The sequence below is a fragment of the Seriola lalandi genome, unplaced genomic scaffold (assembly GCF_002814215.2).
Source record: "Seriola lalandi dorsalis isolate HSWRI2012SDOR001 ecotype SW California unplaced genomic scaffold, Sedor1 jcf7180002054563, whole genome shotgun sequence".
Classification (NCBI taxonomy): Eukaryota; Metazoa; Chordata; class Actinopteri; order Carangiformes; family Carangidae; genus Seriola; species Seriola lalandi.
The window spans coordinates 1754931-1782459 of NW_019525116.1; the positions used below are offsets into that span (position 1 = coordinate 1754931).

At 38.7% G+C, this 27529-nt stretch overlaps 1 protein-coding gene across 4 annotated transcripts; it reads right to left on the reverse strand.

Annotated features, from left to right (window-relative positions):
- Positions 1-7749: 7749 nt before the first annotated feature.
- On the reverse strand, positions 7750-27100 carry LOC111662460 (choline transporter-like protein 2). Of its 4 annotated transcripts, none has more exons than XM_023416325.2 (22): positions 26918-27099; positions 19460-19508; positions 19272-19345; positions 19092-19176; positions 18127-18211; positions 17628-17741; positions 17434-17494; positions 17138-17261; positions 16933-17016; positions 16702-16814; positions 15575-15706; positions 15371-15470; positions 15016-15108; positions 14048-14132; positions 13628-13890; positions 13386-13480; positions 12935-13038; positions 12746-12819; positions 12537-12607; positions 11804-11892; positions 11583-11667; positions 7750-8577 (listed from the first exon to the last, which is right to left on the reverse strand). In XM_023416325.2, the coding sequence occupies exons 1-22, from the start codon at positions 26943-26945 to the stop codon at positions 8471-8473; spliced, it is 2115 nt and encodes a 704-aa protein (XP_023272093.1). In that variant the 5' UTR covers positions 26946-27099; the 3' UTR covers positions 7750-8470. The 4 variants fall into 4 exon arrangements, with proteins under 4 accessions (XP_023272093.1, XP_023272092.1, XP_023272091.1 ...); XM_023416324.2 differs by lacking the exon at positions 26918-27099 and adding an exon at positions 21216-21614; XM_023416323.2 differs by lacking the exon at positions 7750-8577 and adding an exon at positions 8776-11046 and having other exon boundaries at positions 26918-27100.
- Positions 27101-27529: the final 429 nt, after the last annotated feature.

Consider the following 27529-nt stretch of genomic DNA (forward strand, 5'->3'; position numbering starts at 1 on the left):
GGTGCTGGTGCTGGTGCTGGACCTTTGTCTTGTCCAGTACAAGGCTTTGTCTTCCATTGTAAAGGAGTAGTTCACTCTTTTGAGAAATAAACTAGTATTTGCAGGGGGGGACAGTAACAATACATTCATTCATTTCTTTTTTCATTCATATTGTTTTATCCCTTATTGGTTTTACATTTTTAATTGCTGTTGCATCTTTTTGCCTTAATGTTGATTTCAGATGTTTTTATTAAGCTACACTTTCTTTTACGTAGTTTTACTTGTCTTGTAAAGCACTTTCTTTATTAAGAAAATTTATTATCATAAATAAATAAAGTTATTACATTTATTCGAGTACTGTAATTGAGTATATTTTTCAATTATCTTTACTTGAGTTTTATTTCTTTTGGAAACTTATAAAACTCACTCCACTACACTTAAAAGACAAATATTGTACTTTAATCTCCACTACATTTCTATAAAGTAAAATAGTCTGGGGAATTTATTTTATTTTATTTTGTGTGTTTATCACAGGGGAAAAAACAATCACAGCCAACTCCTCCACTGTCAGTCATGTGTTTGCTGCATCGGCATTTTTGAACAACTCAGTTTGAACCTCGCAGTGGCCAACGATACCAACAATGCTTGAAGTTTGAGAAAGTTTTAAATGTTTGCTGTGACCAAACTTTATTACTGCCTAAAAAAGACAGAAATATGAAAACAACAATGGCTCCTTTTGTTGATTCAATTGTGTTTTTATGGTCATTTCTACAGGGTTTGTATCATATTCTACAAGCTTTTTATTCTGCAGGTTGGACAGTCAGTCAGTGCTTCAGCAGGTTGTTTCAGAGTCATTAGGTTTTGTAAATACACTGTTGAACAATACAACAATGTGTTGACCAAAATGCATAAATGTATGTAATTTTTTTGTACTAAATTATTTTTAAAAATCAAATACTCCAGTACTTTAACTCAAGTAAAAATCTGACTGAACAACCTTCACTTGTATTGGAGGTTTATGGTTTATGCACCTTTCTCTGAGAACATGTCTGCTTAATTAAAGCTGTTTCACCTGCTGTCCCTCGGGTCGTTTATGGGGGTTTCTTAGAATACAAAAACACCACCCTTATCCATATGCTATGGTCCAGCCCCAAAGCTCTGAGATGGTGGAAAGCAATTCATGAGAACATTAATCTGGCCATGGGTCGGGACATCCCATTTGTACATAGCCTATATGCGCTGGGGGACCCTGCTCCACTGCGGGGGATCCCAGAGCCTCAAACTAGGTGGATCCACACGGCCATTATGTTGGGCCGAAAGACTCTTATTAACGAGTGGAAATCAGCAGATCTTCCTCCATCCAGCCTATGGTTCAGTCAATTAAGCATAGTAGCAGCTTATGAAGAACTGACATATAGGATGGTCAACAGACCAGACCTATATCATGCTAAGTGGGGTAAATATATAGCTCTTATTAGAGGACCTTGATGCTCAAGCGGGTAGCCGGTTACTGTGTCTGATGGTGATGCCTGGACTTTCATGGACGGAAAGTTGTGGTCACAATATGAGTGACTTGGCCGAGCTTGACTCATCCTAGTGTGGCGATGCAGGCTCACAGCCTCAGGCGCCTACTGTTGATTTTTCGATCTGTAAACAGTGGAAGACTACAACCTTCAATACAGTGTACACCCTTTCCTGTTTAAAATGTATTTATGTCCTTATTTATTTGATTGAATATATTTATCTCCCTTATTTTTGTTTTATTTATTTGCGCTTTTCTGTTATGTCTGTGTTTGTATGATTCTCTTTTGTTTGTTGTAAATATCATGTTCTGGACTGAAGCATTGTGTTGTATCAGTCTTGATGTTGTGACATGAAAAATGTGAAAACTAATAAAAATTTTGGTCACAAAAAAAAAAGAATACAAAAACACAAGCAAAGAATTATTTGTCATCAGGATCACATGGCCGTCCCCTGTTCTGATCTTTTACCCTGATAATATGGCAGCGGCTCATGAGTGAGACCATGGGAATTGCAGATTTCTATCTCTTACTCATGGTTTTCAGAGGAACAAAAGTTGCATAATTAATGTCATTACTGATACTGTATTTGTATTGTGGTAAAAGTTATTGTAAATTAAAAACAAGCCTTTTATGGAGATCATTCTTAATGTGTTTTAGCCTTGTAGATCATAACGGCATTATTTCATAATACATAATACATTCATAATATATTTGGAGTGTCCGAAAATATATTTAGCATATTTCTGAATAACATCAGAGAAAAGTTTTTGTCCTTAGTATAACATAACAACAAAGGTAAGTGAGGAAGAGATACACCACAAAAGCCACAATGCTCCATCTGATTTAAATTAAGTAGAAACTGATTATTTTTATGGCTTTTAATGACATTAAATACTGAGGAAGAGCATTTTTATTCTTCCTGCGTATTAACTTCTGTCCTTCTGTCATTTGACTATACGGCTGTATAATGACTTGTAGTTTTTGCTTATATGAAAGTCACACTTTAATAAGACCCTGACCCAGGTTGTCTGTGTGTGACTGAGTCTGTGTGTGTTTATGTTTCAGGCAACAACTTCACAATCTGACCTACCTGGTTTTCCAAGAATGTTAAAACATGCTTAGCTCTTCTATGAAAGATTGCTGTCCTTTCCTGGCTGTGACATTTTGCTCTGCGTCATCCTCACAGCTGATGTATAGTCCTCCCCTTCCGCTCCAAAGGTAACGGACAACAAAAACATTAGACGCTCTTATTTAGTCAAGACACAGATACGTAGATAACCTCGGGTTAGAAGTATTACATATTCATGCATCATACACCATGAGGGTCATATTTTAATCTTTTGTCATCACAATGGCACTGAAATACGTTTATGTTTCCTCTTCGTCTAAAATCTTGGCACAGGTTTATTTTTCCATTTTCCATCCAGAACAGTTCCACCACTGCTTTGAAACCTCTGACGCCTTTAGGTGTGGCTCTTCCCCAGAGTGCCTCTCATTGTTGATAGTGATGTTATCATATTTTACCCTGGCCCGTAAACTCAAATGTGACACCAAACAGTATGAGCCCCACCCACACCTGCTATCAACATGTCATCTCTTTTAATATATTGTATAAGTTCAGTTGAAGGGCCTTTTGTGAAAGTTTGAGGACGTGTTGCTCGTTCTGATTCTAGTTTTTAAGAAGAGGTCAGTTCAGTTTCTTCCTGTGAGGTTGAACATTTTTTATTTAAATTGGACATTTTTACAAACAATCAGACAAATCAGTTCTTAAATAAAAGAAACAGATCAAAAAGATGACAAATAATTTCTTAAACAATTTAAACAAAAAACAAAAACAAATACATACATTAAAAAAGGATAAATGGTGACAGACTTCTTCAGACAAACATTTCAGAATATATAATAACTGCTGACATGGACCTTTTGTTTGTCACCAATTTGAGAGACTCAAATTAACGTTCAAGATCAATTAGAACCAACTTAAATGAGGGAATTGATTTGAGACATTTTCGCTTTATGAATATGAAATTTCCCCCCAGTAAAATATTGCAGAAATCGCTATCCTCACATTCAAAACAAGTGAAAATATTTGTTGAGTTCAGGAGCAACTTTGGCCTCATATGACCAAGAGACTACAGCCGAGCTAGCAGCTCTGCACTTTGCTTTGAGCAAAATGCTAACGTCAGCATGCTAACATCAGCATGCTAACATCAACATGCTAATATCAACATGCTAACATCAGCATGCTAACATCAACATGCTAACATCAGCATGCTAACATCAACATGCTAATAGCAACATGCTAACGTCAGCATGCTAATATCAACATGCTAACATCAACATGCTAACGTTGATGTTGATTTTTAGCAGGTCTAATGTTTAACATGTTCACCTTCTCAGATTAGCGTGCTATCATGTTAACATTTACTAATTAGCATTAAACACAAAGAACAGCTGAGGCTGATGGGAATATTAGTAGTTTTATAGGTATTTGGTAAACTTTAAGGGCTCACATTTCATTCTGATAGGAACACGAATATCTGTGGCAAAGTTTATGGCATCAATGGAATAGTTGTCGAGAAATGTCAGTTAGGACCAAAGTCGTGGACTGAAGTGATGACTAAAACACACACACACTACACGCTGAATGAGTACCGTCTGTTCCTGTTGGACACACTCAGTCCCACCTCTGCATGCCGTCTTTTGAGAGCTCTTTAAATTATGTAAGACTCTCCAGCAGCAGGCCACTGAATATTTTCATGCTTTCTGCCTGTCACGGATTACAATCTCATGTCTGGACGCTTGCAGGGATTGGGCCACAGAGAAGCGTCTATTACTCTGGCAGCTCCAGTTCTAACCACAATATAGTGTAATGTACTTGTGTTGCACAATATTATATATATTGGCCACGAACAATGAGTCCCTGCTGCCAGAATCTCACACAGTTCTTGGAATTCAAGCATTTGGTTTTTTTGGATTCAGGAATTCAAAGACTTCAGAGAAAAGCTGACGCACAACAGCAGTGGTGAGGAATGCAGACAGACGGTTCTTTATCAACGCAGCACAAGAGACAAATACCTTTTAAACCTCTCAGCATTCATGAGCCTCATGACTGGGGCCGGACTTTATGGCAAAGCATAAACATTAAAGTGTGTCATTGACAGTAAATTCACCGCTTCAGCACATTTGGATTCGCTCTAAACAGTCATATATTGTATTATGATATTATGAGTCTCAGGAGAGCTCAACAACAACAACAACAACAGAGCTTAAAGGAGACGCAAATATATGTAGAAATATTGAAATTAACATACATGTGCATATAAAATAAAAGCATATATGTAAAAATTCTGTATGGAACCTATTAGAAATTGGAATAATTTCATATATTGATATATATGTCTTACCCATACAAATATGTAGCTATGTTTATGTATGTTTATATTGTAGACATGTGTTACATAAATATATATCCATCCCAAAGCCTGTCAGTATATGTTGATGTTATATACAGTAGGGACCAAAAGTCTGAGAACACTTTCCCAGAATGTGAAGATAAACATGTTTTTATGTCATTGTGATGTTTTTATATGTATCTTGTTTTGGTGAATTTGCATATATGAATTATATAGCCTATATATATCATTCACATATATGGTTGCAACATGTTAAACCTATATAAAAAAAATATTTTAATATATGTATATTTTGTGTAATATAGGAGATATATACGGCAACATCACTCTTGATATTATAGGGACATATGTGTCATATATTACATTTCTGTATGAGTTCTCAAGCTGACCAGAAACACAGCTTTAAATAAATGCTAATGCTGCTGCTTGTCTGCTGGATGTGTAGAGAAGCAAACTGATGTTCATCGTATCGACTTTTATGAAAACACTGTTGGTCACAGATCAGTATCCAGGTGCAAGTATTACAACATAGCCTCAGTGATCATTCACCTGAGCCCAGAATAACATATCCTGCTGTTTGTTAGCTTGTGTCCCACATATAGCACAAGAAACTGGACTAAAATAACATAAACATCCTTAGAAAAGAACAATTTCTGACCTCTATAATTACTGTTATAAAAGCTATAACATATGCTGGCAGATGTAGTAGGTTGAGTTTGGATTTCTCCAAACTTCTCCAGATGTGGTGAATCATGACTCAAGCCTCATTACCTTCCTTACAACCTTTTATCGAACACAAAAATGCTTCAAATGGAAACATACTGAAGTAGTACCAAAAGGCTGTTTGCCATTTTTTATTTTTCACGGGTTGCCAGGTCCACAGTGGCACACATCAAGTGCATACCAGTCACTCTCCAGAACTCCACCACTCCAGCTGATGACTCACCCACTCAGGCTTATTCAGGTGTTGTCCATGGAGACTGGAGTGAAAGAACCCCCTCATGGGACAAGCCTCGTTAACCACTCAGGACCTCTGACGCAAAAACTGCAAAGAAAACAGCATCTTTTGTTGTTCCACTCCTCGCTCACTGTTTGACTTCAAACATAATTAAATGAAATCATATTCCCTGGGAACAGTTATGATGCTAATAAAGTTATTGTGTTGATGGAGTTTATTGTGGGAAGGTTAAATACTGTCTGCAGTGAATGTAGGTAAGATAAACATAGCTACGTATTTGTATGGGCTAAACGTATATGTTAATATAAGAAAAGATTCCAATTTCGAATAGGTTTCATATAGAATTTTTATGATGTGCTTTAATTTTATTTAATATATGGAAATACAATATATCTACATATATCATATTTTTGTTTGGGAAAAACAAAAGACATTTTACACATAGTGTATTTTTTTATATGTTTCTGAATGGCAACCTTGCCATTGAAACGCCTGCATGAAACTCACTACAGTCAAGGTTTTAGCACAGACTACCGGACAGTACAGCTGACTCAGTTGTTGGCACAGAGTCAAAGTGACAGCAGTGTCCATGAACCATCACAGGTGATGTACTGTGTGTGGTTGAGGTGCTGATATGCTTTTTAGAAAGCAGATTAGAATCTTAGCATGACAAAACTTTCCTGTCAGGTGAGCTGGCGTTACTGACACAGCAGAGATAAGAGCCTCTCCTGCTGCACTGGCTCCCCCTCATGGTCAAAAGCGGAACAGCAGGTAGAAAACTACAAAATTCCTGCTGCTTAAAGAAGTTGATCTGCACTAAAGCTATGCCACGAATGGAGGGTTGGATGGTGTTATTAGACAGATTATTAGAGTTGAATGTGTTGAAAAGGGAGTGTTGTGGTACATGTGTGTGTGTCCCTGTGTGTGTTATGAACTGGAATAGAAAACAGCATTTTGGTTTTGAATGTATCACGAGTCGGAACATGTAATCTGATGAAGGCACACAGTTGTTGTCTTTCATACTTTAAAGAATCAGAGTATAAAATCTTAATACAACAGTTAGAGCAATTCAATATCTACTATAAACCAACAGACAGTGCCGTGTAATCCCAGAGTGGGGCATTTGTATGAGTAACGATACCCTGCTCCAGCCATTAAATTAACAGCAAAACATACACATTGAAATGAATAAAATAAAGTTATGTGTGGCTAAAAAATAACATGTCATAATAATTACTAACTGATAACAAAGAGTAGAGGTAGACACTGCAAATCAACTATTAATTTCATGCTAACTGTCAGGTGAAGGTGGGCCTTTTAACTCAAACTGCCCACTGACCCTGTTTGGGTCATTTCTCACTGCCTGCTAATAACTAACTTGGTCTTGTCTGGGTTTTCGTCATTACTGCAACTATCTCTAATTTCTCACTGGAAATCTATCGGCCACATTAGCTAGCTAGAATCAACAAGTTCAACATGCAAATATATAACGGTATTGTACTGGTTTCCAGCGAGGTGCTTTACCTCTGAACAAGTACTGCACATGTTCAAGCATGAAAGCAGCACGTGTTTTATATCAGGCCTATAAAGTCAGAGACAGTTGTGGATTTGTTAAAATGTAAAGGAATTAGTACTGAGAGGGCTTAAGAGATTTCAATGTTCAGAGACGTTATCAGAGATAATGATGAAGTATAATCATGCACATCAGTGCCACCATGGATTAACCAGTCACGTGCGGAAGCAGAAGAGGATCCGGATGACTTTGCATATTTGTGCAATCACATGGTGCACAGAGTAACATGGACGCTCAACAGGGAACAGCTCCAAGCGCGAGGAAATGACCAATGGGTTAAAAGAGAAACGGTCTCACAAATAAAAAATAAAAAACTATGTTTTATTTCAAAAACAATCTCAAATTCAGTTCCACAAACATGACACGAGTATAAGCCTGAACATCAAAAACAATATAAGCTTTGCTTTTGTTCTCATTTATATCTCTCCATAATGTTGCTGATAAAAGTTGCACCACAGCATCAGATACTTTATGTAAGAGTCTATGAAAATAGAAAAGGTGTTGACTACAATATGCCTGACTGGCAGTGTAATGGCTTTGGTAACAATATGGTTAATTATTTATTCAAATATTACATAAGATTACAACAACTTTAATAGATTATCCTTAGTTTTATGTGTACCTTCATATAACACTCAAATATTAAAAATAAAAACATGCTGAAAGTAGGCTGCTTACTTGATTAAAAATAATTTACAACATAATTAAAATGTTTTTGGGGAAAAAAAAAAAAAAAAAAAACTAAAATCTACAGAGATCAAAAGTGTCTCACTCATAAACGGAGATATGTGGGAATGTGAACTCCCTTTTTAGACCCTGATGGAATGACACGTTGGACTGAAGTTATGTCACATTTGGCAGAAAAAAATACAATGTATGACACTACTGATTGTCACCTGTAGGCTCCTGGTGACTGATGGCATTAGGCTCTGGTCCAGACCAGTTCCCTCTGACTCATACCACAGTCAGTTTTCAGCCACAGTCTCGCCTCACTAAGGCTCTCACTGTGAGAGGACGTGCTCTACTCAGCCGGCTGGGTCTTGTTCTTCTTATTCAGGATTTTGCGGAGGCTGTCAGGCATCAGGTATGGCCTCTCTGCACTGCCATCGTTCCTCTCAAGATCTTCCACTGGAACGAGATTAAATACAAATCATTAGAGCCATTGTTTTTATTTTAAACTCGAGCACAGTTTTTATTTTTATGTACAACAGAGACATTCTACATCCTAAACAGAGTCAAGTGCTTTTAAATGAGGATCAAGCTTCACAATTAATATTCAATACACCAGTAAATCTGAAGGACAAAATTAATTTGGCTCGTTTCCAGTTCTGTAGAAAAAAAAGGCTTTAATAAATGGTTCAATTGCCAACAACATGCATCAATTTAAAGACTTAAAATCCTGCTTTACACAGTGAAAACTTGTTTCAAATACAGTTTATTTAAGCAGCTGCACTGCCAAGAACACAATCCTTTGTAAAAAGGTACTGAATGCAAACCTTCACTGCTTTACAGTAAAAACGTCAACATAAGAAACTACAAAACAACTAGCTTCAAGAAAATCACCAGTATTCATTCATACAGATACAAATCTGTTATGGCTTTGTGTGAACAGAAATTAAAGTGCATCAATAGTACAGCATAGTAAAGGAGTAGTACTGATGATCACGTGGTTCTGATTGCATAAACTGTAAACAATTAGGTACCCTAAGGTGCAAACAGACCAATATTAACACTGTAAATGAGGCACATGAACGGCTTCAAGTTTCAACTGGCCAGTGGCAGTGGGAGGAACAAATAAAATGCAAAAAAACAAGTTTAGAAATGTCAGGTAACCTCAGATTAAGCCATTTAAATAATCAAGATATTTAGTGAAGCTATTTTTCAATCAGATTGAAGACTATCACAAACCAGCTACAGTCATTCCCAACCCTATGTCATTAAAAGATGAAGAAATACCTGGCTGTCAACAAGACAAAGTTTCTGAACCAATTAAAATCTTATCACCTCCAACAGGAGAACAACATTTTCATATTAATCATGCATCAAATTATGTTTGTGTAATATTCCTGTGCACATTTTAAAAAGCATTCATTCCAAGAAAAATGGTTAATGTTCAACTGACCATCCGCTAAGCTCCCGGGCCTCCTCACTGTTGCTACAGACTTTCCATTCTAGCACAGCACATTAGCAGCTAATGATGTTAAAAGACGGGAGAAGATGAAGAATCATCTGTAAAGATTTGTAGTCAGTTCTGAAAGGGCCTGCACTTCAGATAGTTAGACAAAAGCAACTTCTCATTTCTAGCCCGCAGGACGAGTTTATTAGCCGGAGCTAGCTAACTGATTAAGCTAACGTTAGCGCCTTGAATTTTTAATATTTCCACCTGACTTATTTTCAAATGAAAACCCTGTAAAGAAATTTTAAATACACACTTATTCTATTATAACATATCCCCGTTTGACTGCTTAGCTAACATACTTTACTATACACATGTATATTTATGCTTTAAGATACAAGCTTGAATTAAAACAGTATTTTTAATTTTAGCATTAAAAGGCTTATAGAATGAGGACAAACCAATTTGTCTGACAAATACAACACTACCTCTGATGATAAATGTGTTGCTAGAGTGTAAACTTTCCTAAATCTAATAAAGAGCATGACAGAGCTGCTAAAGTTAGCCTAAACTCTGATAGCATCCAGGCTCAGTTTCCACAGAGATTTGTAAGTCCAGAAAATGGCCTTGAAATTAACTCTTGGTTACAGCTGTAGGTAGGTAAGCTAGATAGCTGGACATGCTAATGATTGCATCCTGTTAGAGCAGATGAACACACTGTTTCGTCAATTCCTTAAACTTTTAACAACTTATATTTTTAAATTTGGATATCTCACATAAAAGGCAGCAAGGTCCAAATTCTTTAAATGTACATTTTAACTACTACTACAGCCACACACCACGTCAACAAGTGTTACAGGCCTGCAGTGTCTAGTTACAGCTGCTAAGCTGTGATTGGACACTGGAGGAAGAACTTAGTGAATGGTCAATTAAGAAAACAATTCAATAACATCTTATTTCCCATGTTTCCTTGTGTTGGAGGGCAGTTAGGTTAAAGGAAACGTTATACACCAGTCAGCTGTGAATGAAGGAGACTTTCATTCAGTCAGAGGGTTGGATCCATTAAGTGTAGTGAAGCAAAACACTGAACCCCTGCCACTTTAAGGCATTGTGATCTACAGTTGCACCACAATCTGCCTCTCTGAGACGAGTGGGTTATGTGCAAAAGAGGGTTTCCCAATGGGCGACGACAAAGTACCAGCTCCTTACTATCACGTTTTAAGACAGTCTTGAACTATAGCAGTTAAGTGCCTGTAATTCAGTGAAAAATCTTGAGTGTCTTTCCTACAAAACTCCTCCTCTCTAAGATGCGTTTTCCTCTCTGGCCTGCTGTTCTCTCAACTGGAGGTCTTGATTGTCTTGTTGCTGAGCAGAAGACGGAGTCGGATCCTCAGCCATGTTCTTCCACAGAATCTCATGAAGAGTTGACGACATGTAATAAGGCCTTGCGGCTGAACCGTCATTGCGCTCCAGGTCTTCACCTTTTTGTGTATGAATGTGTGTATGTGTGTATGTATTTGTATATGTGTTAATGGGTGGAACAGAAAATTAGTGTAGAAAGGGCCAGCAGGAAGAGGAAGAGGAGGTGGTGAATTGTGAGAAGTGAGAAAAGGAAGATAGAGACAAAAAAAAAAGAGAAAGAGGGTCAAATAGCAAGCAAGCAAAGGCACCCACAGGCATTTCAGATTTTAAAAGTTACAGTTTAACACCAAGCAGCAATTTTCAGGTTAACATACTGTAAGCCACAGACTGTTATTATGAAATGGTGGTGAAATTTTGGCACACCATCTTCATGCAATTTAGAATTAGTGACAGCCCAACACCAGAAGCAAAGTAAGAACTCGTGAAGTGAGAAAAGTTTTGTCTCAGCTGATTATTAAGCTTCACATTTGACACCGAGCCGCGAACGATTCATCTTTCTTCAATGATTACAGTGCTTGTAAGTCCATCCGACACTCATGTATGCAATCTTTAAATATTATACGATTGTCAGAAAAGATGAGGAGGTGCTACTTACAGAAACAGAGGAACAATGTGTCGACGCACATGGCGTACACACTGAAGAATCCATGGGCGATGAGGTACGAGCCAACTACCACAGTCTGTTGAGGACAGGAACCAGAGGCATGTAAAGCAGATGTATGTATGTGTATGTATATATATATATATATATATATATATATATATATAAAATATGTGTGCAAATATGTGTATTATTCACTCAAAAAGGAGACTCACCATGATGGGCACCCAGTAGTAGTGGAGATTGGGAGCCGTGTCCTCAAAGGCCTTCACTCTCCCAGAGAAGAAGAAGAAGGCAAAGACGCCTGTGGAAGCAAGACCAAAGAAAACTCAAATTGTGAATAATAGTTACATATTGCAATAACATCTATGGATCCCCATTCAGTACTGTTGTATTTAGAAAAAGAAAAAAAACAGCACCTGTATACAGTAAAAATTGAATCCTAACTCTAAACAGTCACTGCAACATCCTGATCAACTGTATGCAATCTCAATATAATGTACATGTACAGTTTAGATTATGTAATATATTATTACGTATTTGGTGCTCTCATATTTATGACACGAGAAACAAACTGCATTAAAATCTTAAAAAGCTCCCCTGTGCACACGGTTCAACTGTTCATAAGTTATTCAGCACATTAATGTCTGTAGAGACCAATTCAGTCCTACGGTATTTATGACGCAGCACCTGTATATTTTAGAACAGGTTGTTGCACACTGACTTTGAATAAGTTCATAATGCTGGTCTCTAAAGATAATGAGGTAAATATTGTAATGTGTTAATATTAATAATTCTCTCCTATTGCATCACTGACTCAATATATTAATATCAATGAGTTTGCATTATAATATCCCCCAAAAACTCGTGCCAATTTGCTTCAATATGCACAGAAATCACACACATTTCTGAAAGTATGAAGAATAAGGATGAAATAAGGCGACTCACCCACAAGCCCAACGATGAGCAGTTTGCCCAAAAACAAGAGGAAATCTGTCACTTTATCCAAGATGGCCACCCTGGGGATTAAAAACAATCATTTAAACAGTCATTTGTAAAAAAAAAAAAAAAATTTAAAAAAAAAATAAATATTTTTTATATACACAAAAAATCATTTAAACTGTTTTTGTGCAAAATTACACAATATTTGCACACACCTGATCATGTTCCTCATGAGGAGGAAGAAGGCATCTCTGGCTGAGGTGCAGAAGTTTTTGCCATAAATCGCCACCTAGAGGCCAAATGCACTCATTACAATCAAATACTCCGACATAAACAATACAATCTGCCTCAATTTTAATGATGCCAGGGCTGAGCTCAGTGGAATAAATTAATGAACCACCCACCATGATGTACGCATTTCTGTTCAGGAACTTGATGAATTTCTCCAGACACCAGAAGCAGCACTTCAGACAGCACAACAGGAACTTTGCAAACTTATTTTGGGCTCCTGTGAATGAGTCAATGATCCACAGATACGAGAACATTTAACAAACAGTGGAGACAGGTTTTCTAGATAATCCTAACCCCCAAATATGCATTAGAGATAAATAAGATATAAAATAAATTTATGCCTCACCTCACCTATATCTGCACTTCAGTGATTGAACAGAGGGAAATACTGTGCCATCAAACTAATGTTATTTTCCATCACTGACATCTTTATCGCTACTATTTGTCCAGATAAGAGTAAACCACACCTATGTGCACTGCACGTCAGCTTGATCAAAGGTTATTACTTGATTGTGGTCCGTATGTTATACAGACATAATATTGTGATCCACTAAAGTAACAAACCTTTCAGCTTGTGGTCCAGATACTCCAGCAGAACCCTGATGATCTGAACTATGGAGAGGATGAGGGAGCCGAACGCCAGACTTCCGGTATGATACCTGAAACAAGACACGAAAGAAGTTGAAACACAATTTTGCGTTGTGTAAGAAAATCGTGAGGGAGACAACATAGATGGAAAAACAACAAATGTGAAATATACCCCCACACACACACACACACACACACACACACACACACACACACACCTGAGAGATCTCCCGAGGGAAGAAAACACTGGGAAGGCAGGCATGTCATCTGGCTTGACAAAGGCCCAGTAGTAAGAAGCAAAGGCCCCGGCCAGAGTCATCTGTCCCAGACCGATGACAAAGTTGGCACACCAGAAAAAGAGGAAGACGTTGTAGAACTGCAGGCCGATCAGGTATTTGTGGTAAACCGTCTCTCCTCCGTAGAAGGCGAAAAGGCACTGGGAGTCGGGGCACTGCGTTTGCATTGGACTGCTCGTGAAGTCCTGAGCACAGATTCGGATGACATGGAGAGAAATCCAGAAGATGTGATGGTGTAAACATGCATTTTAACAGATGAGTCAGTAATATGTAGAAAAAAAAAAAAAAAAGAAGAAGCTGCCCAGATGTTCCAACATTAACAGGTGAAATGAGAAAACTTACAGCTGGGTCACACACTTTCCTCGAGTGTTCACATATCGACTCATTAAAAACTTTGTAGATAGGCTCATTTGAGGTAGACAAGAAACTGATCAGCTCTGTCAAGGATTATAATCATTAGCACTTCAATCAACATCCTATATTCTACCGTCACATTACATTCACGTTTTCAGATGCTTTTCACAGAAGCGACTTACATGTGCTTCAGTCTAATAGTTTATTATGTCATCCTCTGCTGTCTGACCTCGACTTCACAATGAACTGGATGGTCACTTGTTTGAGTAAACATGTACAGAGCTGCAAAATATTTCTATTATTATTAGTATTGTGTCACAAAATAACTCGTATCAAAATTCAAGCTGTTATTTTAGTTACTTTTTTAAACAATTAATAGAAAAATTACAGAGGCACTGAGAAGCAAGTGAGGAAAATATCTCCCCTGTTTTCTCCTGTGTTTATGACTTAAGAAGATCAGGAAAAAAAAAAAAATAAAATAAATAAATAAATGTTTTGCCAGGTGAAGTGACTTTTTTCCATCTGTGAAAACAGGCAGGTGATTTTTTTTGTCAGGTCTGTTTGTTGTTGTAATACTCATTTCGTCCAGAAGAGGCTGAAATTTTACCAGTTTTCATAGTTGAAAAATTATTCTTGTAAGAAAAAAATTCCATCTCTTTCACAAATTTAAAAAAACTTTTTTTTTTACCTGTCCTTCTTCAGTCACACAGTCACACAGGAGATAAAACTGTTTAGATCAGACTTAGAAGATAATAGATTGTGGTGATCCATTTTCTGACCTGCTTAGAAATAAGAGATCCCGATCTCAATGAGAACACCTGTATAAATAAAGGATTTTAAAAAGGAAGATCCACAACTGTTTCCGAGTATTAGATTTCTGTACCTGTGGTTGCTGGGTTTTCTGACTACAATCCACCTTTAGTAATAACACAGTGACTGTAACTTGAAAAGGATACACAGCAGTAACTGCCCAGTAGGCAATAACTATGGCCAGGAGGACGAAGGTGAACAATGGGAAGAAAAGGGAACACATCACGTGTCCAATGGCTCTGCGAACACAAGAACAGCATCACTGGTGGTTACACACATCCAAGCCAAAAAGAGAAAAAACAATCTTCGCTTTGAGTTATATTTTGATGACTTCATCCGTGCCTGTGCCATTACTCTGACACTTTAATCCATTACTGTGAGTCACACTAAAAACAATTTAAGAGTCAGAACAATTCAACATCTCAGCTTTCATTGATCTGTTTTTGCACTCTTCCCATCCTCTCCTCTAAAAGTGTCTGCAGCTCTAATGTGAAGTCTGACCTGCTGGCTTCTTTGATGAGAGCGACGGCGATCAGAAGCCTTTTCCTGAGGAAGATGAGCAGTAGGATGATGACGACTTCCACGATGGCCAGGATAATCACTACAGGAGAAGTGGTGGCAGAGGGAGAGATAGTATGGGTGTCCTCGTTTTACAGCAACATGTCACAGTCTATAAACATGCACGACGATGAGCTGTGTACTGACTGAAGGCCAGCCACGTCTGTCGAATCTGCAGGTAGACCGAGAAGTCTGTCTGGAAGCCCAGATCCTGTAGAGTCACGTTAGATCCTGCCTCTCCCTTCAGGGAAGCAAACTCCATGTAGCAGTGGAAGATACCTGACACATCACAAAAGAGAACCTTAAATTGTTTAAATATGGCACTGGTAAGAGAGAACTGAATCAGCGTGCAAACAAAGCAGAAACCAAATGTGGAAATCTTTGCATGAGGAAAAAACTTCACTTTTCTAAAATGTAAATTAGGCAGCAAACATCAGAGGTGTAGCCTCTGTCCCAGGAAGCAGGTTAAGTGAAAACTCTAATAAGTACCACTCTAATAAGGGAACCATGAGCTGAGGAAAAGTCTGGATTTCCCATTTCAGAAAAGGGGGTCATTCCACCTTTTGTTCAGTTACTGCTGCAATTTACCCTGTGAATGTGAACCTGCTCACTGGCAGCTTCATGACGCTTCCTTATTGATAACGTCATAACATCAGACGGTGGATTTTTGCAAATGGAAGTTCTCTTTGGAAGACTGTGCACAACTGTCAGGTTGTATTGTTGTCAAAACAGTTCCCCTGCACTAAATATTTACTAAATAAGTGTTTAAACTAATTAAAAATAAATAAATAGTATGAAGCTAAGACACATGGCATTATGAAGTCTCACTTCAGGTTTAGTCAGGCGGTACAAGTATTCAATCAGCATGTTGATATCAATCAACTGTACTACTTGTTTTGGCAGCTAATTAAGTTGAGTGAAATCAACAGTGACAGAGGAAAGACGACATGAAGTGAAGGATTCAAAACAATGACTCTTCCGTTCATGATTGGCATCTTAACCCCTAAGCAATGGGCACATCCCTATAAAAGATTAGTCTACAGGAGTATAGTACAGAATTAGTATGTAGTATGGCACTGTGGATTAACATCAGAGTGAACATACTCAGATTTTATTTAACTAACTGTGATCACCTTTTCTGTAACAGGAACCTCAGGGTCAAGGGTCGGTCAACTCAGGGTTCAAAGTTTGTTAAACCTGCTTTCTGGACCTCAACTATTTTGAGGTGAGAATGACAAAGACAATGATGGAGTCTTGGGTGCTTTTGTCCTTACCGTATCCTATGACCAGTATCACCAGGACAATCATGATCCAGACCATGATCCCTGCCAGGAAGCGCAGGAGGATGATGAAGAGCAGGCTGGTGACCATGGCAATAACCAACCCTCTGCAGGGAGAGCGCAGAGAGGGAGAGAGTGAGCTGTGAAATCAGCTGATGTTCATCCCGCATGCACAAACCGGATTAAAGTGAACAAGAAGCAGATTCACAAATGTCAGTGTCTTACATGAGAATCCAGTACCAGGAGTGCGTGTAATCCTCAAAGATTTTCATGACCACCTGACGAGCCTCAATAACCACAGTGGCATTCCTGTGGAGAGATTTCTGTGAATTTATCTGTCTTAGTGCCTAATGTGGCAGGTTAGGACAGGCCAAAGCTCATTTCAAGCTCAAGAGAATTCATGTCACAATGACTCCAGCGATGTACTCACTTGACTCCATCCATGAGATCCTTGGCGTCTCTCATGTTTCCACTTCCATCATCAAAGCGAGAGATGTTTCCCACAGTTATCACACCTCCTTTCTGGCCCAAAGCTGGGAAACACCTGCGTGTGACTGAAGAAGAAAATCCCAACAATTTAAAAAGAGACCGGTTGATTTTGGGTTTTTTTTTTAAATAAGCCAGCACTTTCCAAACCTGCACTGGTGCTCTGGATGTATACAAAATGTGATATATATTGTATTAACAGTGTGTTTTGGATGATCTATTTAGGGAGATCCAACTCACAGGGCTTGCTGGGCATCAGCATGGAAGGACAGAGGCCTAACCTGAGGATTTCTGGTATACCCTGAAACACAGTACATCCAAAACAGATAAGGTGAGTGAGAAGCTTTGGACAATCAAAATAATTGAGATAATTCACAGTGACACTGGAGAGAAGCATCCAAGCACGCATCTCAACCACATGGCTTTAAACTCACCATTGTGTTTGTCACACCTTCCTTACAGAAGTTCTTGTAGTAGTCAAAGTCTTTTTTGTTGGCGTAGGCTTTGACCAACGTCATGAACTTTTCTGGGCACTTCTCCACACACAACTAAACAGGAAAGATACAGTTACATCAAGTGCAGGAAAAGAACTCGATAGTCCTAATTTTAGATAAATAGCAAAGAGAACGGATGCCGATGCCAACAATTTGGTCAGGGTGACAGAGGAAGAAAACAAAAACAGGAGCCGTGTCCCAGTTTCATGCTACAGAATGAGCATGTAGTGTATTCAAACTGGAGAAAGTATACCCTGCTACTGGACACTATTTCCCCACTGTGCAATGTGCACAGGAAATGGTGCCATTCACAGTTGTGGGTGGTGGTCACAAAAATGATGATTGATGTCTGTTTGTGTGCCACTTATATACTGGTATACTGGGATAGTTTTGCATCAGCAGGAAAGATTGCATGAGGACAGATGGGTGGAGTTCACACCTGTGTGGTCGGACACTGGAACTCCAGCAGCACCATGGGGCTGGCACACTTCATGATGTTGAAGTAGAACAACAGTGTCTTCTTCCTGTTAAAACACAAAAATACAAAACAGTCAGAAAAAGTACATGAGCAGTGTCTGTGTATTTCAATGACTAACAGACTCATCAAAATGAGGACATGTCATTCTCCAGTGTTTTTGACTATCTTGCCTTCATCAGGGTTGTGGCCATTTCTGGTTTCCGTATATACAGCCCATCAATCAGTATCAGTGCAAAGTGCTTCAGCCATGCACCCACTTGTACTTTTTTCCTCTTATATAAATAGTAAAAAGTGAGCAGAGTGGTTTCATGAAACACAAAGGATGTCATTTACCTGTTAGCATATCAATTTAGAGTAATCTGGAATCTCTAAACTGGGCACTTTAATCCCAAGAGGGTTGAATAAGGAATTAGATTTTCATTTTTGCAGAGTTTTGTTGGATTATATTTGATCTCAGAGAAAAGCGTTTTTTATTTTTTAAAACAGTTGGAAGTTGAGGTCAACAACAGACTGATATCAAAATAAGTTTGTGTTATCCATAAATATTAAGATATAAAGGAGAACAGAGTCTGGACATTCAACCTGTATTTGATAGTGAATATTCAGAACAGATGGCTGTAAAAAAATTGTATGTTTCGTTTTTATGGTAAGAAGATTTTCTCTTTGGCTTTTTGTATTTGGAACTAAGAGTAATGGTATTTTTTGAATAGTCATTTTTAGGTAAAAGGATGATGATAATATTGTTTTCTTTCTTCTTTTATCTTTGCATCTGCCCTGATGAAGGCAAGATGGCTGAAAACATTAGGTGAATAAAACACAGTGAACTGGACTCAAACTGTAACTGTGTGTGTGTTACTCTCAAAGTAAGAAGAAAATGTCCAGCAGAGCAACAGAAATAAGTAAATCTATACTTGAGAACAACTCACTCAAGTGGGGTGCCCGCCTGCCCACAGAACTGGCCTCGACTGTCTGTGGGATAGATCACCTTTCTGGGGTCACCCTGAGACCAGGCTGGAAGAAGAAAAACAGAAGGTTAAAGTTTTTTTTTTAATAGGTTTTAGTTTGAGGTTTTATAGGAAAAGCAAAACGCAGTGCTGTTTCCTTACCGAGTACTCCCACTGCAATATAACCAATTATGGCAAGACCGAAGAGGATGCAGCACACGATGTCTGTGCAACCCCTAGAATGGAGAGAGCAGAGTTGGAGGGTTAAAAGAAACTATTTGTAGTTGTTTACACACTGTAAAAGCCAGGGTTAAAAATAAATAAATAAAAAAATCACATCTCTATCTCACCTTTTCTGAATCGGGCCCTTGAAGGTGGGGTCATACTTCCTTGGCTCGCCTACATCAAAGAAACAAGTGCATTTATCACTCAGTGAGCTCTTAGCATTATGGCTACTGAAAACACGGCTTGGTGAGAGGTCCTATGAACTGTAGACAAAACCTAATATTTTAAAAACAGAGGTGCACCTTGAAGCCAGAATTAGTTTTTAAAAGGGGGTGGATTTAAGGTTAAGAAATAATACACCCCCCCCTCCCTTTTCCTCCCATTCTTCTGTCAGATGACTTTTCCCTCTAAACAGACTCGCCTGGCATCCTGACAAATTCCTCCCTGGTGACTAAGAAAAGAAAACCCTTTTGAAGGACGAAGCCAGCTTAACTTGCACAGCCACCAGAGGGGGTGTGAATCCTTTATAGTAGTAGATTTAATTTGAAAATCTAATAACATCCTGTTGATGCCGATTTATGCCAAACCAAAGAAATTTAGAATTATGCAGTTTGTGAGATAAAATGCGAATTTTAGGCCAAAAACCTGTCACTGTGTCATTTTGGTTTTGAAAAGATTTCTTCCAAATTCATACAGATTATCAAAGAAGAAAAAGAAAAAGACAATTATTTAATAATTCCCATCATATTTATTGGTTGCATTGCTACAAGGTGGTACTTTCAGGACTCACATTCCTTAATGTGCAATGTGATTTTTCTGAGAAATCACAAGTGTCTGGTCTTTTAGCTGAAGTTCTGTGAGTCCTGATCATTATTGCAGGCTCGGGTGTACAGTTAAGTTTGCTGCCGGTTATCTGAGGTCAGTATATCAGAAGCAGGATGCAGAGAGCTTGTTATCTAAGCAAATTCATCTCGCAGCTCTATACACAACACGCCACATTATAGTTACAGAGCAAACAAAAAAAAAAAAAAACCCTGATCAAGAGTCAAAGATTAATCGGCTGCACATCCACAACAACAATAATGTTTTTATATTCAACATAACCAATATTTTGACATCATGGCTGCCCTGTTCGGGCTTTAAATCTCTCAAATCATTAACATTAGTCTTCACACTACTACCACAGGGTGTACATGTGCATGTGTACCATTTAGTACTGGATCCTGACACCTCCGAGTCTAGACAGGAGCACGATATTCTCTGTGGCGTCTTTGCATATTAATTATGTATGTGGTCAGGGGGGGATAATGCTGCAGCAGGCATTTACCAGAGGAGCTCTGAGAGAGGTCACAGCTTCCTGTTAGAAAGAGCATGGGTGTTGTATTTCAAATATATAGTGTAATGTCGTGTATTGTCAGGCTGAGGTGCTATTTTTGACAAGACTCAACAAAGTGAAGTTCACTTCAGTGTAGCTGTAGCAACTTGTGATGTGCTTAATTGATGATTTATTCAGTTTTAAAAGAATTAACTTGCTTGCCAAGTGATTTAACTACACACAGCGCAGTAACATTTGTACAAGGAAAACACTGATAAAAAAAGCTCCCCGCTCTCACACACCTGTACAATCAGAGCTACCAGCAACAGCAGGTTCCACACAAACACACACACACCCTTTCACTCCTCACAGTGCTGACATGCTGATACGGCTGCTCCAGTTTCACTCAAAATTATTTACTCACTTCATGACACGGATTCTTTTTTTTAAGCAGCAAAAATAAGACAATTAAGATTAACCAAGTAACCCTCCAGTCATTTGAAATTTCTTGAAACACAGAATGAAAAAATAAATAAATGTGAAACTAAAGCAAAAAGAGCAGTTACCATGCTTTCCATAATATTCTGCATCCTCAGCCATCTTGAAATTCCTCTCTGGGTCAAATGTTGAAGAGTACAGAGAACCCTTTTACCTTTTCCACAGCCTCTTTATCTAGTCACTGCTTCCTCCCTCTCTCTCCTGGTTTAAATGAGCGAGAGCGGTGGAGACACAGGTATTGTGGAGGAAAAACCAGTCCAACCTGTCCCTGAATAATAGCTGTGAGCACTAGGGCAGCACAGCAACGCTCCACCTTACCTCAGACTTCCCCTTCTGTCTTTATCCTGAAACAACTGCCTCTTTTCCAATCTGTGCTCCACCTGTGCATCTATCCCCTCTATGCCCTCCCACTTCCAAAAGACCTCTTTCTGTCTGGGTTTCCACTTTGCTTCTGTCTCAAAACAGCCATCTATCCAAACAGGCGAGGGAACTCATCTACAAGGAGTTAAAGAGAAGCGCTGTGGACATCGGAAAGAGAGGGTGGGGCCTGCTGTTGAGGATGAGGAGGAAAAGCTGTGTAGATGTTATCAAAAACATGTGTTTGGAGAAAACAAGGAGGAATTCTGCCTCCTGTGGTGTCTTGTGTCACTGCTGTGGAGGAGCGATGATTAGATTCAGGTGTGCAGGATATTTATGGCTACAAATACCATCACCTGCATGAAGTGAAAGCTCACAATACTGAGCTAAAAAAAAAAATCAAGCATTTCATGATTTTGTATAAAATTAAACTGCCTGGTGGAGCAGCTCAAATAGGATCCAGTCAAATCTCCTCCTCAAAGAATGTTTTCTCCCATCTTGTGGGGACAAGGCAGCATTGCACTGAGACAGAAAACGATAAAACAAAAATCTTTCTAGCTCCCGTTTTTCCATCACACGCTGTTCTGTCATCAACAGCCAAGGGCAATCAGACTATGTTCAGTTTCAACAAAGAGTCCACTGAAGGACTAAATGCCAAAAATGTGTTTTACAGATGCTGACAGAGACAAAAAATTCATCTGGAATGACTGAACATTTCCATTCATTTTATTCTTGTCCCATGGCCAATGTTACTGCAAACAGGGATTCCCAAGAGCTCTGGAGTGGCTGTGAATTTTTCTGAAACTAAGCTTCTTCACCAAGTGACACAGTGAAACTGAGGCTGGAGGTTTCTGGGGAATTTGATTTGTTGGATGACAGTGACATGACACACAACAGAAAACACATGACTACAATATTTCTTACTTGTTTGTCTAACCTGTAATTAGATTTTCTTGAACTGGTAGAACAGCTGGTGACGACAGTAGTGCAAGGTGAAGTAAAACGCACAGCTCTAATTTTTAAACAGGCTAAATGAGTAATTAAATAATTTTTTATCCTCTGTGGCAGTAAGCAACAGTTTTAATCTGTTAAAAGCACTCCATGTGATCTAATCTAATTCCAATGAACCACCACTGTGCAACAAGTCAGCCACTGAGCATTCACTGGAACCATTAGCAATACAAACGACATTTGCTACATGTGTAAGCGCTTTGATTTAATTATGAAATGCCATGCTATTTTTCTAATGAGGGTTTACGTGGGCACCCGTTACAGACATCTGCATCCCTGTTGTGCTTCTGTGTATTTACTGTGTTGTCATTTAATAAACAACTGTTAGAAAGGTAGAGGTGGTAACTGGAAATTGAAACAGTCGAATAATACCTGAGTATTATCATCAGTTCATGTCTTAAAACTTTCTGTTTACAGAAAAACAAAGTCAAAAGTGAAAGTGAGAAAAAGCCTAATGTCTTGCATCGTGTTTTTTCCTCATGGACAATATGAACATTAGACATCTTTTGTCTTTTGTGTCCAGACATTCCTGAGTTACTCTACCTTGTTTTTTTAACCACCGCCCTTCCCATCTCTAAACTAAAATTAACCTTGCTTTTTTCATAGAAGACCTTTTGGCATGCCACAGTAGGAAAAGTACAGGTGCAAATAATAAAATGCTGAAATGATGGCTGAATTCCAATTAGCTGCTTCCATTTCAGGATCCTGGTATTGTTCATGCTGGCTCGCCGTCGCACTGTCATGGCTTTCTGAGATTCTTGAATAGAGCGGAGCTATTGTTAATGTTATTAGTCACATAAGTGCTTGTTTATCTGTGACAAGTCAAGATATCTGCTGTGAAAAGGACTGTTTTCAAATATAACAGCACAAATGTTTACTATCCAGCCCAGTAGCTCCCAGACTTTTTCAGTCAACCCCCTCATTCAGAAGATAGAATATTTTTAACAATGCCCTTAGACACTTACTGGCCACAGTACTGGATGCTTGTGACAAAAGTAGAGGAATAGGAAAGCGAATTATATTGAAATAACATTTTATTTTAAAGAGCTTTTTCATCAGCAGATATTTTTTAACTTCTCATAGCAGTCAGGAATTAATTTGTGACACCAATGTTTGACAGGTCAAAACAACATCTACTGTGAAAAACATTAACTTTGAGTTTCACGCCACATTTCTGGTCTTCATGAACTGGGCGGGGTGTGAAGCACTTTGATTGGCCTAGCTTAGCTGCTTCTGCCAACCAGCTGCCAACCAGCTGTTACTGTCATGTACAGTAGAAGCCTTTCTAATTCATTTTTTTTTCAACAATGAATTGCGGTTTTGACATCCTGTTATGAAATAGCATGACCCTAAAGTTATTGCAGTTCCTGATGAGGAAAAGAAGCACACAAAAAAGCTAAAGTAAGAAAGTTTAGTATAGTGAATAAAAAAATCCAAAACTTCTAGGAAAACAAGACTATATCTATGGGGACTATGATATCATAGCCTCTTTAATATAATCTAGAAGTTGCAGCTGCCCCCCCCCACCCCCTGCTGCTGTCCCCCCATGTCTTTCATTATGGTAAGAGGTTGTGGAGTGTTAAAGGCCAAGTTCACATCTATTTCTGGTGTTACAAAAGGAAGCCTGTGAGAAAATTAGACCAGTTATATCCACAGCAAATGTTGAATCAATTGGAAAATTTGTGTACAAGACTTGGGACTCCCGTAATATCTGACAGTCAAGGTTTTTTTCCCCCTAGTTTCCAAAGATTTCGTACATGCAATAATTTTACACAACAGCAGGAATATGGAACCACATTTTATCCAGGGAAAAGGAACTTTATCTCAACTTGATCGCTAACTGCCTCTCCAACATAATCGTCTCACAAATTTAACCTTTTAAATGTGTGATCTCTTGATAAACTAGTGACCTCGCAACACCTCGAAATTTCTGCTTCCACCGCTGATGACCTCATACCATCATCTCCTTATCTCCTCATCTCCTTATCTCTGTGTTCCAGCCAGTTTATTCCTGTAGCTCAGACACAGATGATACAAATTGAACCCAAGATCAAATTCAAATGAAAATTAGAATTAACAAAGACTATTCACCAACAATGGCAAACAAGACTCATGCACAGTGAGATTTTTTAGGCTAGATTCAATATTCTGGTATGTTTATACGACCTCCGTACACAGACATAAATGACCACAATGTTGAATGTTCCAAAAAAGGCATTTTAAGGGACATTAAGGAAAATGATAGTAAAATAATGAGCTGTTCCTGTAAACATTACAGAAATGTTCCTCAACAACAAAACGTCAGTGAGGTCAGCCAAGATCAACAAACCCATCTACTGACTAGTGGAGGACAGTGTCTGGTACTGCTTCCACATTCAAATTACTCTGCATTTGTATCACTTCCTCTGCCCAAACTCATTTTCCCTGACCTTAATAACCAATCAGTCTTGCACTGCTCTGAACACGCCTTTGTATTTCAGACTGTAGGCAAGTTGGCACGACCACTCGAAAGTTAGCAGAGTCACATGATCCTGCTTGGGTTGTCAGGGTATGATCAAGCACATTTAAGTAGAAACGGGTGGATGTAATGACGGAGTATTAGTAGCGGAGAAGGAAAAACCAAACAGTACAGTCACTGAACTGTAAACAAATAAAACAGGCCAAAAGTAAATCTGAAAATGTAACTGAAACAAGCTTTAACAAACATGAAAGAACAGTCAGAAAGGCTCGGGATCGGGTTTCAAACCAAGCTCCTAAATTTGGCTTATAATTACACCTAATCTCCACCAGGGCATGGCTGCATGGCTGCTGCAGATCCTGTCATTGAGGTTTCTTCATATATCTCAGCCTGAAATTACTCCAACATGTGAAACTTAGGCCGATCCTATACTTTACTCTGAAATGCTCTCCCTATGGCATAATAAGACTTTTGTCCTTGTCTCCTTTTTTTGATTTCGTCAGTCTAGTTTCAACATGCGCTGAGATATATTAATGTGCACGTTGCACTGGCTGTTTCCAGAGCCTCTTACCTCATACCACTGTGATTTCTTAAGTGAATTTGCTGCCATTCACCACCATCATCTGCAATGGGTTTAAGGCAATTATCTTTCTCCTCTGTTTCTACCTATTTGCCGTCTCACTCTGTGTCAAACTGTCTGAATCCTCTAGGCATTTTGGTGATTACAAACAAGCAGACACACACTGAAGCTCCCTTTCGTGAAGGGTTGGTAATGGGAGTCAATTAGCCATCATGTGGCAGGCAGAGTGGAAAAGGGTGTGTGCAGACAAGAAGACAAAAACACTATGTTAAAGACCCATCATAAAAACCAGCAGACAGACGAAGCGTCTTATATTGTTTTTCATTTCTACTCGTGCAAAAACATCCTAGAGACCGGTGATAGACTGGCAACCCGTCCAGGGTGTACCACACCTCTTGCCCTTCGTCAGCTGGTATAGACTCCAGCCCCCCTTGCAAGGATAAGCAGTATAGCTAATGTCAACATCCTACAAAAGCTTAATATGCTCAACACAGTGCTACAAAAATCTCCATTTAACATTTAAAAGATGATGTTATTGACTCAAAACAAGGCCTTTCAGGAGTAAAAATCCTCCCTAAACATGCTCTGTCTTTTGTGTGAATCATTTATTGCACTTCCCACGTAAAAAGCCTGATTCAGAAAGAGCAGTAGATCTCAAACTGCATACAACAGGGTGTGCCACTATTCAACACTATATGACAACCATAAACAAGGAACAAACAAAGCAACCAGAGATAATGTATTGTAAAATACAGATACAGTATACTGAGCTGTAGACTGTATGAAACTGAGCACATGTCTAATATGACACTACCAAGTACAGACCCTCTTCAGTTGTTTGAGGTATGTTCTAATAAGCTAAGCTCTATACATAGCCTGTTGTCTGCCATACCAGTCTGAGGAATGTGGCAGCAACTGGACAAGCAGGAGACAAACAGGAACATTATACACACCGACAATATACGAGGCAATGTGGACCACCAGCTTTACTCACATGCACCCTGCATTTTCAAAACATGACACAAACCAACAGCAAAAACTGAAATCCTTCACATTTATTCGCTATAACTGCAGATGAAGAAGTAAACCCGCTATTTTAAGTACATGGTTAATAATTAAACTCATAAGTACAGGTAAGAGAGAAAGTGGTTCAGCAGTACCAGCTAATGTAAGACAATAAAGACCGAAAAAAAAGAGGTATTTAAGTCATCAACGACACATACCAGAACTATCTATGCTATCAGTTGGAGTAACGTTTTCGTTTGGCACTTAAACAAAACTAGCTAACGGTAACTTGATTGGTAACGCTTGCTATCCCGGGACAAATAAAGTGAAGCAGGCCCGTTTGGGCTTTAAATAATTACCATATTTCGGTTTCTCCTCCAGCTCCATGATTACGGGGTGTTTGTTGTGGACCAGAGCTGCTCACAGGCGACGACTACAGCATATTTTCAGCCTTGGCTTCAGGTTATCGTGCGGAGATTCTGTCAGTTTGAACACTTCGTACAAGTCCCCTCCAAAAATCTTGACTGCCCAGCTAACATTTAAAGGGAGACTCCTTAGAACGGAGAGCGGGCCAATTAAAACGCAGGACGCCGTGATTGACAAGTCCCTCAACCAATCAGTGAAAGAAGGCGGGAGTTTATAGTCCAGGAGACTGGATTCGTGTCTTGTACCGTTAACTGACAGCGTTACTCTCCATCTAACAGTTATATCCCGCTCATGACAATGGACCAAATACAATCAGTCTCAGTAATTAATTAAAAATAACGCCGTCTAGATCATTTGTGTTTGTTCATCATTAGTCATCTGCGGTTAAAAAAAAAAAAAAAAAAAAGTGTCTTCATCAGCCAAGAGTGCTGCAAACCAAAGGCATAGCATATCTTTTATCGCCCTGATGAAATGCAAGACAACATTAATTATGAACGCAATCTTATTCATTCATAATTCAACTTAGAGACCAAACATTGCCTGAT